The sequence below is a fragment of the Falco cherrug genome, chromosome 7 (assembly GCF_023634085.1).
Source record: "Falco cherrug isolate bFalChe1 chromosome 7, bFalChe1.pri, whole genome shotgun sequence".
Lineage (NCBI taxonomy): Eukaryota > Metazoa > Chordata > Aves > Falconiformes > Falconidae > Falco > Falco cherrug.
In genome coordinates, this window is record NC_073703.1 from 36654434 (window position 1) to 36674189 (window position 19756).

Below are 19756 nucleotides of genomic sequence, written 5' to 3' on the forward strand. Positions count from 1 at the left end.
GCTTATGAAATAAAATCCACACTTACATGGTTATTTCCTAAAGCTGATATTTGGAGATTAGATTAAAATCTCTGCACACAAACAGCACCAACACTGGCTTTCAGCCTGAACTCCAGCTCATATCGTATCCTGCAAAGCAGCTCCTATCCCAAGGGAGAAGTGCTCAGTGCTGCCATATTGTTCACATTCCACAGCTTGCAGAGATGGGAAAGGCCTGGAAGACAAATGCATGTGATCTGGAAACGAAGGTTTTCCCATATACACATAATCCCACCCTTAGTTAAGGTCCAGAGCTTAAAGTCTACACCACAGTAGTCGCTGGAGTGCTGACGCCTTAAGAATTCAACACTAGAAGTTATCAGATACCAATTTATGTAGGAAACAGGCTATCACGAATACTAAATATTTTAACTCCATTTTAACTCCATTCAGCATTAATTCTACACTGCATTCCCATTTACAAATACATACCATTGCCAAGTAGAAACGTAGCACCTGTGTTTTTAAAAAAACAGTAGCATTACCACTACTATACCTTTGCTTCTGGATTCCTCAGACGATTCCCACAGGTGTTCAGGCAGAGGAAGTCCCAGTTTCCTCACCTGCTTAGTCTCTCCGATTGAAAGGAGGGAAGTTCCTTCTTTTTCTTTTGTTTCTCTTTGTTCTGCTTTGGGGTTGGGGAGGCACATGGGCTGGAAGGGCTGCTTTGTATTGAAGCTTAAGGGCTAAAAAATCTTCAAGTCGAACTACTCCACTAAAAGTGGATCACTACCTTACAATACTGGTACTGTATTCTCTACCACTAGGAAAATTACAAAGATGCTTTCCAGTAAGGAAACACCTTCAACGCTTAAAAATGTTGTCCATGCTTCCAAAACTCTAAGGCCATCTCCCTCCGACCCACCTTGCTTCACAGTGCAGAAAGGCATGAGGAATTCCTGCCCTCCATACACTACGGCACTGGAAAGCACCACAGTGCCTTGCTGTATTACTTCTGCTGCATTGAACACAAGCAAGCGAAGCAGAAAACTCCTTGTCATTTGTCCCATGCTAAACACAGAGTCACAAAGCACTGCTGGTGCCCTGCCTGCTGAGTGTAACAAGGTAACACAAAGCAGTTTCCCCTCTTCTACCCTATAACGTTTTGCCTGTGCTTCCGCATCTAGTGCTTAGCTGCACCCAGCACGTGAAGACAGAAAACATTACCTTCCTGAAAATCCCAAGGTTCAACCCCAGCAAAATTTTCTGCCAGTTTGAGCGCCTACGAAAGAAACATCTACACACTGCTAAGCTTCAAGTGTAAGAGTTGCCTTTTCCTACATATTTTAAATGCAATTCTTCCGTTTCAGGACAAAGATCATGACCTTGTTAACTTGTACGGCCAAGTGCTAGCTCTTTGCATGCAGCAGAGAGCAATTTATTCTTAAAGTCCTCATTGCAACAGCAATGACACTGTCAGCTAGTCGCCATCCACACCCTACCAGCTGCAGTCTGGCTCTACCCCCTCCAGACCAGCCAGCACCCCAGTCCCACCGCTTCCCCAAACAGGAAAGCTGCCAGCAGAACTGCAAAGGGTGCAGCTGCATGGCCAGGGCAGGGAATAATATGCTGCACCACCAAAAAAAGGAGCTGCAGTCTTCTCCAGGGCCACCAGCATCAACTGCACCAGGCAACCCCTGCTGGTTCCCCTGACCAAAACCTGAAAGGCATGGGATCAATTGCATATCAGAACCACATTTTACTACGTATTTTATTACATCAATGGCTTGAAAAAAATTTATTTGATGTCAGCAAACATTGGAAATCATAGAAAAATGAATTATGTAGAATTTCACAAAGGAATTTACCCCACTACAGTTCCTCATACAGTAAAATAATTCAAAACCAAATGTTACTTTTCAGTGGCTAAGCAATTTTATAATGCTATGAACATTCATCACAGTAAGTGTGCTGAATAATAGAAAACAGGCAAAAAAGACATTTAAAATATTACTTACAACAGCATTATTATAACATACTTTCTTTAAAATCCCAATGAGTATTTTATCACTTCAAAAGCTATACAGCATTTCCATTATATTTGCAAACTTAACCTTATACATCTTTTAAAATCTTGAAAAAACTTCTTTTAAGCAATCTATAAGCAGTTAACAAAATTGATAAAATCTACATAATGGAATACTATACACTCCAGTATAAATTTTATTTTAGGAGAATATGAATGTAAACACTCATTATTATACAACATGCATAGACTATACTGACCTTCCATCTTCTGAACTGTAACTTTCACTGCAATTGTGCTTTACTATCAACAGGAAAAGCTGCATTAATCCAGGGAGTGGCAGAAAGTATTTGCTTCAGGGGCATTGCACAAGATCACTAGATTTTGACTTGCTGAAGACAAGCTGGAGCTAATAATTTTTTTATTTATTTTTTTGTTGTAAAGAGTAGATATCAGACCACTCATCGCTGAATGGATTATGTATAATTTTATACAGATTTGAAAAAAAACGCAATATCAGAAAAACCTATGATGTTTTTCGCTTCATTGACTTGGAGATTTATGTTCACAAATCCAGTGATCAAGTTAGTGTAATGCACAGTTTGGCTCATATTTGGTGTGCAAGAATACCAACAGCATATTAGTGATTTAGAGAATAAAACCCGAAATTTAAAGTGACAATGAGCATATTTTATTAGACAATGTTTCGGATGTATTTGTACAGGAAAAAAATGTTTGTCAGGACATTGCTTGAAGAGAATAAGAGTTTCACTCTTACATTAACTATTAAAAAAGTGTTCTTGTGGATACTTAATGGGGTCTTCCTGGTTGCAAACTTGTAAAAATATATTAAGAATTCATTATCCCCATTGGTATTAAATATATCAAGACACAACCATTGTGGTTGCACTACCAGTTATGGCTACTATGGTCTTAAGCATCTGATTGTACATTGTTGCTATACTGTTAAGCACAACTGAGGCATGTATTTTTTTCCCTTGGTTAAGATTATATTACAAAAATTGATCACTGTTTCAAACCAGTTAAACACAAATATTCAAGTAACAAGGTTGTTTTAATGGATAAGCGAAAAAAAGTTATCTAGCACTTTACACAACTACATAAAAATTAAATAGAAGAAATGAAATTTGTTTATGCATATGCAATACACTTTTATATCTTTAAGATTTCTAAAACTAAAACTTAAACTATCATTTTCTTTAATGATACCATATTTTGCACAATAACTTATACTTAGGAGAAATAATTTCCCATTTTCCACAAAATATATATAATTATGACATTCACATTGATAGTTTAAGAAACAAAATTTAAGTGAATATTCTATCTTACGCAGTTATCTTTGTGGACCCTTCCAATCAGAATGCAACCAGTTGATGTACCTAATGCTTGACCCATTTGAAAAAGAGAGGGTCTTCACCTAATCAAGACCAAACCATTTAAACTTTCAAAAGCTAAAATGATTTTATCGCATTTAAAACCATAGTTAAAAAGAATGTAGAAAACTAAACATTTAAAATACAGTGCTATTATATTGTACGTATCAACTACAATAAGATAGCAGTCAACTGAAAAGTAATTAAACAACTTTTTTCTTCCTAATATCATGAATCATACATGTTTCCCCTACCCCTTGGGGATGAAGCCAAAACACAACTTTTCTGATCATAAAATGGACAGATTTGAGGGCAAAAACCAATGAAAAGTCCTCACAGGTAACTTAACTCACCAGCAGAAGCCTCTCCTGATGAGTTTCACCAAGTGGGATGCAAGCTCACACCCCCCTCCCACACTGGCGAGGACCTGTCCCCATGCATTGGTACCAGCAGGAGGTTTAATACTGGAATATTCCTAATGCGCGGCATTGCTTTACACCAGAACTGTAAGCTGAATTCACAGTGCTATTTGCCCGGTCTTTAATCCTAATTCACACTGGCTAACAGCTAGTGTCCTTTCCCACAAGAGACTAACTCCAACTGGCACAGGACTGAAGGAACATCTGAAGGGCCACCACCAGAGCTGCCAGTGCAGATAAACAGCTGTAGAGATGCTGCCACAAACGTGGGACGACAAGTTTCCAACACAGAGAGATAGGGAAGAGCTCTCTTCCATCACCTCACAGGATCTCTCTGGAGCTACCAAAATGCAGCTGCTCAGGAACAGCTGCAAAGTGGCTGGAACAGCCCCTTTTGGGGCTCCACACCCCATCCGGTTTGCCCTAAGAAATTCCCATCTGCTCCTTCACCTGTGTGCTGTTGCTCAATTTACAGTGATGATTTACTTTCCTCACACAAGGCCCAAGGAGGAGACCACCTTGGCAGTCCGTGATGCTACTGCCTCCCCTGCCTTTCCTTGAGCTGTGTCACAGCTGTCTCCGTTAGCCAGCTGGCATTAGCCTACCCCACCTAGGTACAGAGAACAGAGCCATCACAGCACACAGCATGGCACAACCCAGCAGCCCAAACACCAGCACCAAGTTCAGGGCTAGACTCGAGCTGCAGCACCTCAGCTGCAGGCCGGGACACGGACTAGCTCATTTCAGGTTGTGTTAAGAGAGGCTGGTGCCTTACATCGCTGTGTGCCATCTTGGCTTGAACCCTCTGTAGAGGAAGAGAGGGAAAGAAGGTCCTTTTTCTCCACCTGCAAAGACACCTGGTGGTTCTTCCAACATCATTAAATTAACCATGTTTAAATGCTTTGTGACTAGTGTTATTTTGCAGCTTTCCACCGGACAAGAAGTAATACTGCTGCTTCTAGCTTCTCTGAACACTGTCTGCTCGGCAGTCAGCAGCTACCTTGTTCAAGGTGCAAAAAGTCCTCATACAGGACTTTCAAGAACAGCTCCGGTTCAAGCCAGCTAGATAGGCCACAGCACAGGTCATCCGAGCAGAGGGCTGGGGATTTGAAAGCTGCATGCACCAAGTATTTGGAAAAGCACCTCTTAGATTTTAAATTGCATATTTTGGTTCAGAACATGAAAGCGATGTGTGCTTCAGAAGGGTTAAAATGGCCAATGAAATTAACCCAGTTCTTCACTAAACTTCTGAGAGACCAAAAACTACCTGAAGGTTGAATTTTGTGTCCAACCCTCGTCCAGACTTCCAGTGGGACAAGTAGTTTGATATCTTTGGCAAACAGCGCTCTGAAGAGGAATGAGACACTGGGACAGAAAGTGACCTATGGTAGCCAAATGTAAAAAGGCACATATTCCGAAAGGAGAGGCACCAGAGAAAGTTGTTTTGACTTAATCCCGCAGAGGATCAGGAAAAAGAAAGTTGTGTAGCGCTCGTTTAACAAGTTACAATGCAAATGCTGAATGCCAGGGGTTAAATAGCGTATCAAACAGTTTCAGGTTACTTATTCCCTTTTGCACTAAATAAAAGCCATTAAAATATACAGGAATAAAACGCTCAATTAGGGAGCTTTCTATGAAGCAAGAACACACAAGTATAGTGGAAAGAATTGCACAAACCAGAAGTGAGTTACGTCTACAACCTTGGACTGACCAAACCTTAGAAATGACATTTCCTATCGCTTTGCATTACTCAAGATTGCTTGTTAACATGTCCTGTCATTTCAGAACAAACCCGACACCACTGGCATGTGCACAGACCTCTCCTTTATAGAAAGCTCACTAATAATAGTGTCATCGTAAGAACACACAGGAAGCGGAGACCACAAGGCCATGCAGCAATACGTACTTATACCCTACGGACCAAGTATTATAAGAACTCCTAACGTGTAGAGTTACTGTGGGGCTGCTAAGGAGCTCCTTCTTTTGCAGGTTGGTCAAAATTTACAGACAGATGTTACTGGTTCTAGAAATCCCCGTGCTTAAGCAGGACGTTGATGAAATGGAGAGCTGAGCTACCTGGGTGCTTTTGAAAGAAAGTGGAGGCAGTATGGAGGAATGAGGGGAGATTAAGGCAGATGTAGCACAGGACTGGAAGCGTTTGCCTTTTTATTTGGTAATAGCTGCTTGTCCACAGATATGATGCAGATGGCTGTCTGAGGTTTGCTAATACCTGATATCCTGGATAACACAGTAGTCAACACAAATTGTTCTAGGCTACAGCACCTTCTCACGAAGCAGATGCATATCTGACATCAAGAACAGAAGTAGCCTGGAGGGAAGGGGGAAGGGGGAGAAAAAGGAGACGTTTAGTTTGAAAATAAATATACATAGAGGCTTTCTTGCATCTCCAAACTTCACCCTAGATCCATGGTACTGAAAGTGACAAAACAGACAACTCTGGCACACGGGAGGAATCGCAGCAGCTCCCCCGATTCTGAGCCACACTGGGATTTGTCAGGAGTGTAAACACACAAGAATTAAGATCGGAGCTGAGGCTGCTTTATAATCAGCAGTATCACCTCGCTCCTTAAAAAAAAAACCAAACACACACACCAAAACAAACCAAAAAACCCCCCAAAAACAATAACAACAAAAAGGGAATTGTGGCCACTTGCTACGAAAACACACTGAAGGGGAAAGCCCAGCGCAGCCAGAGGGCTGATGAAGCTTTTACTAGGCTGGCGGCCAGGCAGACAAGGCACGCCAGGGGAGAAAGCACCTGAGGGAATTCAGTGTTAGGCCAGCAGTTTTCTCCTGACTTCTGCTGACTGAGTCCACCTGACTCGACTGGCTACCCGTGCAAGTGCTCTCAAGAGCAGGCACCAGCTGTCCAGTACTATGCAGCTCAGCAGGGACCAGGAGGGACCTCCTAGCCCACCTAGATCACTTATGCGATAATCCCAACGACATTTCACTTTGGCCCCAGAACTGCTCATACAGGCACCCAGTCAGCACTGGCTTACATTACTTCTGAAGGCAGGAGCACCACATATATCTAGCCAGCCTAAGAGGCAATGTCTGATGTGCTCAGAGAGCATGTTAGCCATCAGAAGTCCACTGTGTGACACCCTTGTGTCCCTTCCTTGTGCATTTTTACAAAAAGCTGCAGGCTTGGTAGTTAAAATTGCCTCCATGCTGCCAGCACCTTCCTCCTCCCAGCCATGACTCAGTTCCAACTGTCCAGAACAGGCTTCATCAAGAACCACAAGCCACACGGTACTAGTGTAAAGCTGACATGATATGACACAGCTGGCAGCTCGCTGCCACCCTGTCTGGCTCCTGCCTGTGTCAGCCTACTGCAGGAGGGCTCTGCCTTAATCCCTTACTGTATTGCAGGGCACAGTAAATCGCCTGACACCCGCAATAGCTGCCTTTACTCTAGGCTTTGCAACTATTGCCACCAGCTTATTGTTTTGGTCTCCTTTCCACCATTCAGCACTTGCTTGATGCCAGCCTGGGCATTTTCAATCACTAGTTTGGGGATCACACCTGCTGCTCCACCAGTCATTTTACCAGACTTTGCTGTCATGCCTTCACTCTCCCTCCTCTGTTAACTTGCCTGGGACCCTCATTGCTCCAGTATCCACACACCTGGCAACATCAGCACACCCCCAGTTCCTGCTGCAACCATTTTCTCTCTCAAGTAAGACTCCCCTTTTTTGACTGCAACTTTCAGGAGCAAGGGTGTGTTTGAAGCCAGGAAGAATCTCAGAGGGCTCAGAGAAGAAAAACTCTGCACTGCCAACAGCTACAAATCTACTGGTCACATGAAAAGGCAGCGATACAAGCTACCTGTCTTTCAAATGGGTGGTTACATACTAGTAGCATTGCTGCTTTGCTCCACCTCTCAATTCTGGAAGAATGAGACAATTTCACTCACACCCTTCTGAGAAGACAAGTTTTTGAGTTTGGTTTTGTTCATCTGACATGCCTTTGGACCTACTCCCCAAATATAAACATCTCTGAATAATACATTATTAGGATTTATGAAGCAACAAAGTTCTGCTCTCTGAACGTCTGAATGGCAATGTACAAGTGAGCCAACCATAATCATGGCAACAAAAGTATACAGTACGCTGAGAGGTCTTGAGTCCATGTGAAACCAAGCTTCGCCTTACGCTGTCGACTGCTTGCATTTAGAAGATACAGCTTTTGTGCCAAGCTGTCTTATAGAATTAGGCCAAAGGGAGTCCTAGATCAGGCATTTTTAACACGCAAGCCTCTAGCGGGGTTTTCTTTTGCAAGACTGTTAATATTACATTTTTGTAACTAATTTTCATATTTAAACACTCTGCAGTCTCTTAGTTAACTTTAAACACACATTGTCTTTGGAGAAGTGTTAACTCCGTGAAGCTCCATCAAGGAGAAGCTGTTTCTAGAATTTCTGTCTTCACAGAAACTGCTGTAAAATCAAGGAAACTTTGCCTCTAGGTAATTCCAGAGTGAACAGTTTCACACACTCGCCTTGTTTACAGCTTTCTTCCCTTCCCCCAAGTGAAACCACTCCATCATCAAAAATGAAAAAGCAAGCTTTGCCTCAGAAGACTGTACGGGTCCCACAAAGCCAAACCTAGAACAGCTTGGAGAATTGAGTGCAGGGAAAACGTCCAAGTGAGATAAAGATGTATACAGTTTCGGCAGCAAGAGGCATTAAAATGTCCATGTGCTGATGAGATACAGATACTGTCAGAAGGCTGCAAATTAACTGTTCTCTTTCCACTTTAATATATGTCTGGAATTGCCAATTCCCAAAATCAGTACTGGAATCTGTATATCCAGAGGAAGTGAAATACGCTCAGATTGAAGATTGTCAAAAATGGCTTTTGCAGAGTATATATATATATAGACACATACACACATCTATCTGAACTGAGCTCAGATTGGGAATTTTATGTGACTTTTAAATTGGATTTACCTCATCTTCCTCTTCAGACATTTTAGTGGAATTATCAGGGGATTTTACAGGCTTCTGGCTATTGGTTCCATTTGTCTCCTCTTTGCCGTGCTCTGCCTCCCACTCCTGTAGAACTTCATCTATGTTGAAACGACGTCTATAATTTACAAAAAAGTTTTTCACTTGCACCACAGATTTGTTTCCAATCACGTCAGAGATTGCCTGAAAGTCTCGGCCGTATTTCCTGATTGCTAAAAGCAACAAAAAGAAAAACAAAAGCAATGTGTTATTTCCACAGAGACCGCAAATCAGGCTCAAGTCACAGCATTAGGATGTGAAGCTGAACTTCTGTCAAGGTTGCAAGCCTTTCTCACTTTAATCCAGGAAAAGAGTCTAAGCTGGGCAAGAGACACAGTTAAGACTAGCCCAGGAGACGAGAAGATGACAGAGGTGTAGTAAAGATGGGCAGAGCCAAACCTACAAGACCTGTGTAAATCTGCCTGTAGAACTTGAGAAGTTACACAGACAGAGAGCACAGCACTAACACCAGTAGAGTTTCACTTTCTGAAAGCCTGGACACGCAGATTACTTGAAAACATTCATATGGTGCAATTTATACTGTCCAGGGAGGGGAAGGGGGGATATTGTTTCCTTGTTCAATTCCGTTCTTTGGGCCTCAGTACACAGCAACGTCAAAATCCCTCATCAGCCAGTGAAAGTAAACACACCACTGAAATGCAGCAGTTTTCACTATCACCAACTGAAGCACAAATGAACTTGTAGTGCCATACCTTGCACAGCAAGAAGCTGCTCATCTGTGGTCCAACGTGCATTAAATTTCTGAACGACCTAGACATCCAAAAAAAAAAAAAATCAGGTAACTTCCTTTACATAAGCAACAATTTTCACTTGTATCTGAGCGCATAAAAGCCTCAAAAAACATAACAAGGAATTAACTGTCAAACTATATCATTCCTTTTGGTAGCAACAATGTTTTCAATAAAGAATTGCATATGGCATCCATTCAGTCGCCTGTGACATACACTGTGCCTTTAAGCCAGGGTAACACACAAAGATAGGGAACAGGCTGAGCAGATAGCCAAGAGCCACGCTCTTCCACAGCACCGATTTATTTTTATTAGGGACACCCTTTGTAATCTTGGTCAAATTATTTCCAGCATGAGGTACCAGAGCTGGAAAGAAAACAGCAGAAGCACCAAGTGCCAAGAGAAAGATGGACCATAAACATCCTCTCCTACATTTCTCGGCATTCAGAGCAAAGCAGCTCCCGCTCTCACAAGGCCATATGGATACAACACTGACAAAACACAGTATATCCGAGATACCCGTACTTCTCTTAAAAACCACTTTCACACGTTAAACACTACCCTTACTTTCTTCTCATCTCCCATTTCCCTTACACAACAACAGTGAAAATGGTAACACTCTTGATTCACACTGACAACTAACAGGACATTGGTCCTAGTATACTGGCAACACAAATAGCCCTGGTATGTAAACACTGATTAGCATTTATCTCCACAATAAACAAAGGTCAGAAAATGATCCTACCTCTGGAAGTCTGTATTGTTCTATACCACCTTCAAGTTTTTCTTTGAGTGCGCTGTTTGTCTGTTTGATATTCTGAATCTGAAAAGAAAGTTTCGTTCCTTTAACAAGGATTAAAAAAAATTTTAAAAAATCATCTTTGGACAAGTATTCTTTCCAGCAGCCCCAGCAGGAACCTCACAAGCTCAGCATTCCAGTTTTTCTCACAACCTCCCTTTTCCAAAAAGAAAGTTTGTTATATTGGAATGAAGGAATGCAGGAGCAGCTGGCATATCAGGAGATCCCATTTAATTTATTCCATCCTGTGTCAAGTTTTTTTGAGCAAGAACTGCCTCAACTTCCAGGACTGTATAAAGCCCAGCATAAGAAGAAAGGCCCCGTTCATAGCAAGTAATGAATCAAAGACTGCTAGAGAGCTCTGCTTCTCCCAGAGTGCCAAGAAAAAGGCTTCAGGCCAAAATACCAATTCTATTAAGTTTAATAAAAAGCTTGAGCCAGATCTCTGCTTTAAAAACAGTGAAAATGTTCAGATCTAGGAAACAGACTCACATAGTAAACCTGTCTTTACTAACAGATAGTTAAAAAACATTTGCTTAAAAGGCAGATCCATCAGGGAAGCAACAGGTACATAGGAAAGTCTGGATGATGCATGTCTAAGAATAAAAGAGATAAATCTGCCTGTTCCAAAAGTACCATATGAAAAGGCAAAGGAAACTGCTGCAGATGGAAATCAGATACTGCTGAAACCAGGGTCCGAGGGAAGTTCACAGTTAAAACATAAGGAACTGCAGGAAAAAGTACCAACAAATGATCCTTTAGGCCAGCGCTATGGACTTTTCCCTATTTCACTTTATATCTAAGGTAGGCTTGCCCACAGAATTAAGAGACATAAAACACAGGGCTGCACTAGTTTACAGCACAAGGCTAACAGCTTGCCAATTAAGCCACATAATGACATGCATCATCACTGTCAAGCTACTAATTCCTGCAAACTTTGCAGACCGTGACAAGCACTACCACCAAAAATAGCAGTTATTCTTGAACTAATCCATTCATACCTGTCGTTTGATTGAGACTAATTCCATGTCCAGTTGTCTGAGTACAGTGGTAGCAGCTGTTGCGTTGGCAGAAACTGCCTCCACGTCTTCTTGGGAAAGGAACATCCCTTTGGGAGGTTTCCTCTTGGCTCTGTTCTTGGCCTGTGTACTGTGCTTCTCCTTCTTCACCTGAGGAAGGGTTTCAGTGGGCGGCACCTGGCAAACAGCAGTCATTTTACAAAACCAGATGATCTCTAAAGGTTCCTTCCAACTCAAGCTATTCTGTGATTCTATGACTTTTAGCCATCATCAAAACTTGGAGAATCAAAAAGATAGCTTAAAGACAGGGAGACATTTTTTTTGCTCAAAGTTGCATATCATACAAATGCTGTCTTATAAAAAGCTCTCCTTTCTTCTAGGCAGCTTTCAACGTTTACAGAGATACTGGTTGTCTTCTCTGCCCATTTTCATTTTGCAAGACAAAGACCCAATTTTACAGTAGGTAAACATTCTGGTTATTTTCAAACACACCAAAACATCTCTTCTTGCTTTCTTCACCAGGCCTGAACACAGCTTTAACTGAACACCAGAAAGAAACAAAGTAGTTTGGAGACAGGGGAAGAATGCAACTAGAAGAGTTCAGAGGGACTTGTTTTCCTATGTGTCAGACAGAAGAAAGAATAAACCAAATCTATTTAAAGTCTAAGAATAAAGGAGCAAGGTGACTATGAAGTAATTCTTAGATCATTACGCAGTTTCTTGGAAGCCGATTTTTCTTGCATAGCACTGATACATCAACTGTTCCACTAAACTGATGCAGTTTTGCCCACAACTAAAATTTAAGGCTCTTTTGGGAAAGGGAGTATTTCACACAGCACCGATTATTTTTATGCCTTCTGTCTACAGCAAAGAATTAGGTGCACACCTCTAACAGGGAGATTACCTAGGACGCTATACTACAGACCCTTCAAGAGCACATCTGATTCTCTAATACCAAAACCATTTCTTCCAGCAGGTATTTTCAACAAGCAGCTCATACCCAAGATTTATTACCCAGTGGCTGGAGCCTGGCCAAGAGCACAGAATAGAAGAAGGGTGGCAGAGAGAGAAAAAGCAAGGGGAGGCCACACATATGAAATCCTCTACTTGATCACTTCCAGCTTTAAACACATTGGCTTTGCTTGGTGCTATTGTTTCCCTCCTAATTTGCAGTTACATGTAGCTTCTACAGAGTTTGCAGCATTTACTAATTAGTGAGCATTAGAACGCTCGCATTTAAACCACACAAGGCTGAGCACAAAGCCCCACGTAAGCATGAGGCTCTGTTTCCTGAAGGCTGGAGAACCCCAGCGTATGGGCTCTGGCCAGAGCCACAGGAGTGGTAATGTGGACAACTGCCTGTTCAACCTTTTTTTTTCCTTCTTTAGTGCAAAGGACTCCATGAGGGATGACACCTAAGGAAAGGCCCAGGAGCAAGAGATTAACTATTGCTGTTGCAGGATGGATACCCTATTTCTTTTAGCAGAAGGGAGTAGTGAAACCAGACTGGTTTAGCTATGAACAAATGAGGTAAGCTCTGCACTCTGCTTCAGAAGTGAGCACATTGATAACTGAGCTGCATAAATTATTCAACATGGATACATATTTCAGATTTATTCGTATTTCATCTCCGTGCAGAATTTCACAGGATCATGCAATAATGCCTCACGACAGGTTCAGGGTGTAGGCTGACCAACACACAATGCCTGCAATCCCAGAAGCCTCAACGTTAAGGAAAAACGAAAGCAGTTTCAAATGATTGTTTTACACAGTTCAAAGAATGTGAAGCTCTTTCATGTTGTGGACAAGAAGCCAGAGCTCCAGCAGAACGTTTTTTCCAAGCTCCAAACACCTCTATGCCCTGGTGACATCGTGCAGGCTTGCACAAATTTGAACACCCCGTCTTGGAAACTCTTGCTTTCCTGGCCACACACATTTCTCTGAAGAATTAAATAAATTCATGAAAAGCAGAAAGAATTGAAATGCAGGTATTTAGCAGTGCTCCTCTGTTTATTTAGAAATTGCTACTGCTATCCAGCGCACTTCAGTCTTACAAAGCCCTTAATACAAACAAGTTTCCCTCCTCAGATTTCACTGTGTAAGAAGAAAAAACCAAGCTATCTCAAGCCATGTAAAAGCAGAGGATGAAATGGAAGGCATTTCCAGGAACAAGGAAGATGCAGAGAAAGCGGCTCTTTTCACAATCTCAGTATTATGGAGTTACTATCTGAGGAAACCCGACCAGTTGCACTAACACTGAAAGTAGTAAAAAAAAAAAAAAAAAAAAAGGGAAGATTCCCCCTCCAATGATCCCCAAAAGAGGAAACAGATGAGATATTTCAGATACTCTGAGAAATCCCAGTATTACTCGGCAAGTCATACAGTAACCGACACGTCTCAGAGCTGGAAAAACCATCTCTGTGCGGCTGGGACAGGGAGGTTCTTTACGGTAAAAGTCCTGGGTGCATCACCACCCCTGCACATCTGACCATGTCATTAAAAGAAATAGAACAATCAGGAGAAAACATAATCCCCTCCTGAATATCTGCTCTCTCCCCGAGCATTTTCAATCAGCCCCTGTGGTTCACTGCAAAATCAAACCAAATTAACTCTGAACAGGCTATGCAGGTTGTCAGCTTTGTTTTACCCACCAGTACAATCCCAGCCCAGAAGAGCCCCCACAAGGCTGCCCGCCGTTGCACACACAGCCAGACTGCACATGCACCATGAGTTCTGGTGATGTCTTTCAGATTATAGTGCCATGGCCTATATTAGTGTGACAAGGAGGGCAGACAGCCCCCTCCCATACAAGACTTCCTACAAAAAAATGTCTTGGTGATAGCTATCAGCCATCTGGCCTGGTTTGGCCTTACAACAGAGGCAGCTAAGTTGGTGAAGAACTACCTTCCCCTCTTCTGCAGCAGAGCAAGCCAGCACTGGTAGGGAAGGAAGAAATAAAAGGGATTGAAGGGAACTCTCTTATAGACTCAAGCTTTCAAAGAGCTTATAGAGGAATCTAAACTTGAAAATTTATTAAAACAATGGGAAATGAGATGACAGTAGCAGTTATCCATCAGACACACTGGAGAGCTGCAGTATGCAGCTGCAACTTAGCCAAGTGAGAACCCTTCTAGTTCGGGTGTTGCTAATGCTTGAAAACTCAGCTTCTTGTAAGGGTGACTATGAGTGGCTTCACATCCACTTGGCTCCTAGGAAGTCATCAGGGATGCCAGCTCCTTTGGTGCAAGCAACAGCCAGGCTTTTCTGGAAAGTCTAGGAAGCACCCTGGCATGGGTAAAGAACAAACTAGAATGCTGTTATCTTTCAGTTATTTCCCTTCAAAGTAATTTATCAGAGGAATTAATCTCACTGACAGTGACTGACAAAACAGCTGCTCTAAGACTTAGTTTCTGCCTGTGTGCAATCATGTCTTTAAATATTTCTAGTATTGTCTTCCTACATATACCCTTTAAAGAAAAAATTAAAAAATTGAGTGAGAGAGACAGCGTGGCAGAGAAATCAGGCTACAAGAAATCAGGCTACAAGAAATCAGGCTACAAGAAATCAGGCTACAAGAAATCAGGCTACAAGAAATCAGGCTACAAGAAATCAGGCTACAAGAAATCAGGCTACAAGAAATCAGGCTACAAGAAATCAGGCTACAAGAAATCAGGCTACAAGAAATCAGGCTACAAGAAATCAGGCTACAAGAAATCAGGCTACAAGAAATCAGGCTACAAGAAATCAGGCTACAAGAAATCAGGCTACAAGAAATCAGGCTACAAGAAATCAGGCTACAAGAAATCAGGCTACAAGAAATCAGGCTACAAGAAATCAGGCTACAAGAAATCAGGCTACAAGAAATCAGGCTACAAGAAATCAGGCTACAAGAAATCAGGCTACAAGAAATCAGGCTACAAGAAATCAGGCTACAAGAAATCAGGCTACAAGAAATCAGGCTACAAGAAATCAGGCTACAAGAAATCAGGCTACAAGAAATCAGGCTACAAGAAATCAGGCTACGGATCTACTTCAAGGAGAGAAGGCCTTAGGGTAAATATCTTCCTGTAGCGTGCACGTACAACCCACACTGCTGCTGAATGGCAAGGCATTTTTTATTAGCAGATAACCAGCAGGTTATACATATGAAAAAAAGTACAGTTTCCTGTTAAGCATCACAGACCAGATTTTCAAAACTGTCTGTTATATTTGTGTGGCTATTTTCATCCAGAACTCTATGCCCACTCAAAATGAAGTATTTGAAGAGAGGTGCAATTACTACATTTGAAGTAGACAAAATATTCCGTGCATAATAACGGATTAAGGCTCCTCTGCCAGACAGAATAAACCGGCCACACAAAAGCTTTCTCCTTTACTGTTCAACCACTGTAGTTACAATCCTGGTACCACCAAAATCCTCAGACTGTTGCTGAGGATTTCAGCACATCAGGAATTTACCTTAGAGTCTAAGGTGTAGATAAACATGCTCTTGCTAGTCTACCTAGAACAGATTATGGGGCATATTTCCCCTCCACCAAACCATCTCAGTGGTCTAAATGCTTCGACTCCACCTCTAGACAGTTTGGTTGATTTAAACTATCACTGAAGGTGGTTCAAGCTAACACAGCCAAAGAGAGAGTCAAAGAGACTAGAAACACTCACATAGTACATTACCATGGGATGGTAAAATCTTAACATTTTCCCAGCACCATCCATAATTTATTTGTCTACAATTGTCTTCAACTAAGAATAATTTTGAAGACAATTCTTTTCTTGTATGACAACTATACAAAGCACAAAAAGAAAATTTAGATACTGTCAGCTTCTACATGAAGTAGCTAGTAAGTAAGCACTGTCATTTCTATAAGAGTAAGAAAATAATTATACCTCCTTTTTGCTCTCCTTGTTTTGTTCAACTTCAATATCAATAGGGTTATTTCCATTTGCTTCCTCCATTTCATCCTCACTGCAAGACAAAAGCAAACAGTACTATATTAGTTTGTGAGGCTCTTTTTCTATAGATAGCATGCTAAAAGAAATGCCTGGATACAACAGCAAGTCCAACAAGCTTTCCTTAGTTATATTTCCAGAACATTTTTTCAGGGGTTTGCAGTGGGTTTGTTGTTTGTGTTGGGTTTTTTTTTGTTTTTTTGGTTTGTTTGTTTGGTGGGGTTTTTTTTTTGTTTTGTTTGGTTGTTGTTTTGGGTTTGGTTTTTTTGTTTAATTCAAGAAATTCTTAAGTGTATAGCTAGTAGGGCCCATGTCTTGTAAAGGAAGGCTTCTCAGTAGCATACTTAGGCAAAACAAGTCTGCTCAGATGAAGGCAAGATACACATAATTGATTACACAAGTTACCTTTTAAAGAACAAGGCACTGCGCATTTTAACTTTAGGCAAACCAAGACAGAAACAAACACTTAGAATTACAGCAAGTAGCTAAACCACAGATTTCATACAACTCCTTAACATTTAGTGAAATAGACATGCACAGGATGAACTCCCTCAAGAGCAAGCATAAAAAATGTTTGGGTTTTTGTTTGGGCTTTTTTTTTTTTTTTTCAGTACAGCATCACATTTCATTCTCCCCTGGAAAAGAAAAAGAGGTTATCAGTTACAGAATAATAATAGGCATGAAATTGAGGCCATATTGAAAGTGACCTTGGCACACCTGGCCAGTTTGGCTTCATTGGAATTTTAATCAGACATTAAATCGAATATATTTTCACCATTTAGAATTTTTGTACTGTACACAACTAAAGTTAATTGCACCATTTGGGATGATGCCCAGAAACAGAAGAAATAAGCTGACCTAATCAAGGCTTTTCATTTTTTTTTTTTTAATCAAAAAAATAAACCTATTTTGTCATGTCAAACTTTATAGCCTGGGATGAGAAACTTTGCCTGATGCAGGTATGTCACAGCACCAGTGCAAGGCAGGGCTGTGCAGAGAAACCCCAGCAGAAGCTGTGCTACACCACTGGGGTGCTAGTGCCAGTCAGGGGGCATTCACACAGGCGTGGGGGACAGCAGGCACCGCGGGTGCCAGTGCACATGGCTGCGGTAGCAGCACTCGCTCACGGCTGTCTCCCCGCTGCAGTGACACCCCGTGCAAACGTAGCTTAAGGAGGAACATACTGCCGGGTGGCTTAAGCTGGCATCCATCTCCGTGAGAGCAGTCACTTGTACAAGGCATTCCTGCTCTCCCAAGCTGCCTGGTTCACAAGATATTTAGTTTGTGTAATCACGATTCCAGGGAATAAACTCACAAGCACCCCCTCCCAGAGCTGCATACACAAAGCCCCTCACACTAAGAACAGCTACTGAAAACCTGGTCCCAAATGCAGGGGGAGCTATTTTGGTGACAATCTGAGGGATCAGGGAATTTCCCTGCCTAGCCACAGAAAAGATCTAGCAGTACTCGAGTGAGATACCTCAGACTGCCTTGCCTCTTTCTTAACCCCATCTCCAAAAGAGCTCCCACGTGTTCTCACCTAGGTTCAGATTTCAGCCTTTCTGCGAAGGCCAAACCCCCGTGGGCTCCGCTGTGCTCATAGTTTACTCTTCTATTCTAGCGAGTTCCTAGATATGAGCTAGATCAAAACCCACCCACTCACTTCTGCAGTTTTAGACAGCGATCACTATTAACTGAAGAAAGTTTTTCAAGTTTTCCCAACAACTAATGGCACAGCACAACCTCAAAATCCAAACACCCCAAACTCACCCAGATTTGTTTTCACACCCCACATGGCTGCACTGATAAATCCTCCAGGTGTGCAGGGGTTTGACTATTTTACTCAACAGAGGGGAAGAAGGGAAATCAAACATCAAGTTGATGGCCTGGCGCTTAGCTTGCTGCAGATGTAAACCAAATTACACATTTCCAATCCAGCTGCCTTCCTCAAAGGTTACAAAATTACAGCACATAGCAGCCCATAGAGTTCTTTCCCAATCACCAGATGGTGTGAGGTGCTGCTTTTCCCAGCAAACAGGCACAGGTACCGGAGTTGTATTTCCAAATTGCAGTAATTTCATTTATGAGCCAGAATAAAAATAGAGAGGTAAAAGACACTAAACCATATAATGAGACAAACACATACTCCTTACTAGAGGCAACCCAACCCCCACCCACCCATCCCACCCCCTAATTAGTAGGAAAATTTAAAAAAAAAAAAAAAAAAAAAAGAGGGGGAAAAAAAAAGCAGAATGGGAAGAAGAAAAATCAAGACAGCCTTTGCAGAGAAGGGAAAAAAACAGAATGGAGAAAGACTCAAGTCAGAGAAAGCCAACCAAATATTGGACAAGTTGGCTGGTAACATTTTCCCTGGCCCTGCCTGTTAAGCAAGTATTGTTGAACTAATGGAGAAACGGGAGAGGTGGAGTCATTGGCGTAGTACACCTCAACCCTAGAAACACATTTCTTCCCCCTTCCCAAACAGGGCTTGCTCCTATGTCCGGGAGCTAGCAAACAGCTCCCTGGGAAGTGCTGAAGCAGCAACTCGTTTGAGGAGAAAAAACTTCTAATGTAATTAGGCAAAATTCTACAGGAGTCTTCCAAAGCCAGGCACACCTCAAGTTTTATCTGCAAAGACATTAACTACATTTTAGAGCAGGTTGAGAAGGCACCTGCATCGAGCAGATGGAGTTGCTGCTGTTCAGGGGCAATGGGGGTGTCGTCCACGCACACACACCCTGAGGCCACCACATTTCTGAGGCTCTGTCAGGCCGAGAACTAGGCAGTCACCAAGTGACAGTTCTAACTGTACAGATACTTCTAGTAATACACACAACAGGAGGGTGAACTTGCAGACAAAACTGCACAAAAGCAGGAGTCAAACTCTTCTGTTGAAGCTCAGTGGCTAGTGATCTCCCAAATACCGGCACCCTCACCCCCCCAAATCCTAATGCACGCAGCATACCATGGCCTCTGCCACAGAATTCATCCTAAGTTCCCCTGTGCTACCCTCTTCTCAGTCAATCAAACACATCCTAAACTTCATTTTTCTCAGGGAATAGAGCATGGTCTTATGCTGGTAATAGTTTTTGAAGTAAAAGGCAGGGGAAGGGTCTCTGTGTGCATACGCACAGGCTGAGGGGTGCTGCGCCAGACCCTGCTCCCCATCAGGTGCACATTCTTGCTCTACTCAGCATCACATGGAGGAAATAAAGGCAGATTTCTAGCTCTTTCATGACTTCCTTTCACTCTCCTGCTTATCAGCTTCTCTGGCTCTGCTGACAACAGTGCCAATCAGCTTGTAAACAGTTTTAACTTCATTTTCTCCACCCTCAAGCAGTATCAGAGAAAAAGCTTCTAGAGCAATGGGACAGCAACCACTGCAC

General features: G+C 42.1%; 1 protein-coding gene across 1 annotated transcript in view; it reads right to left on the bottom strand.

Annotated features, from left to right (window-relative positions):
- Positions 1 to 1732: 1732 nt before the first annotated feature.
- The window catches only part of RCOR1 (REST corepressor 1), an 89822-nt gene continuing 71798 nt past the window's right edge, over positions 1733 to 19756 (bottom strand). The window contains exons 7-12 of the mRNA XM_055715943.1: positions 16308 to 16386; positions 11403 to 11597; positions 10348 to 10425; positions 9567 to 9624; positions 8797 to 9026; positions 1733 to 6150 (exon numbers count right to left, since the gene is read on the bottom strand). Coding sequence (XP_055571918.1) covers positions 6109 to 6150; positions 8797 to 9026; positions 9567 to 9624; positions 10348 to 10425; positions 11403 to 11597; positions 16308 to 16386 — 682 coding nt within the window. The 3' untranslated portion in view covers positions 1733 to 6108. The remainder of the gene's footprint in view (positions 6151 to 8796; positions 9027 to 9566; positions 9625 to 10347; positions 10426 to 11402; positions 11598 to 16307; positions 16387 to 19756) is intronic.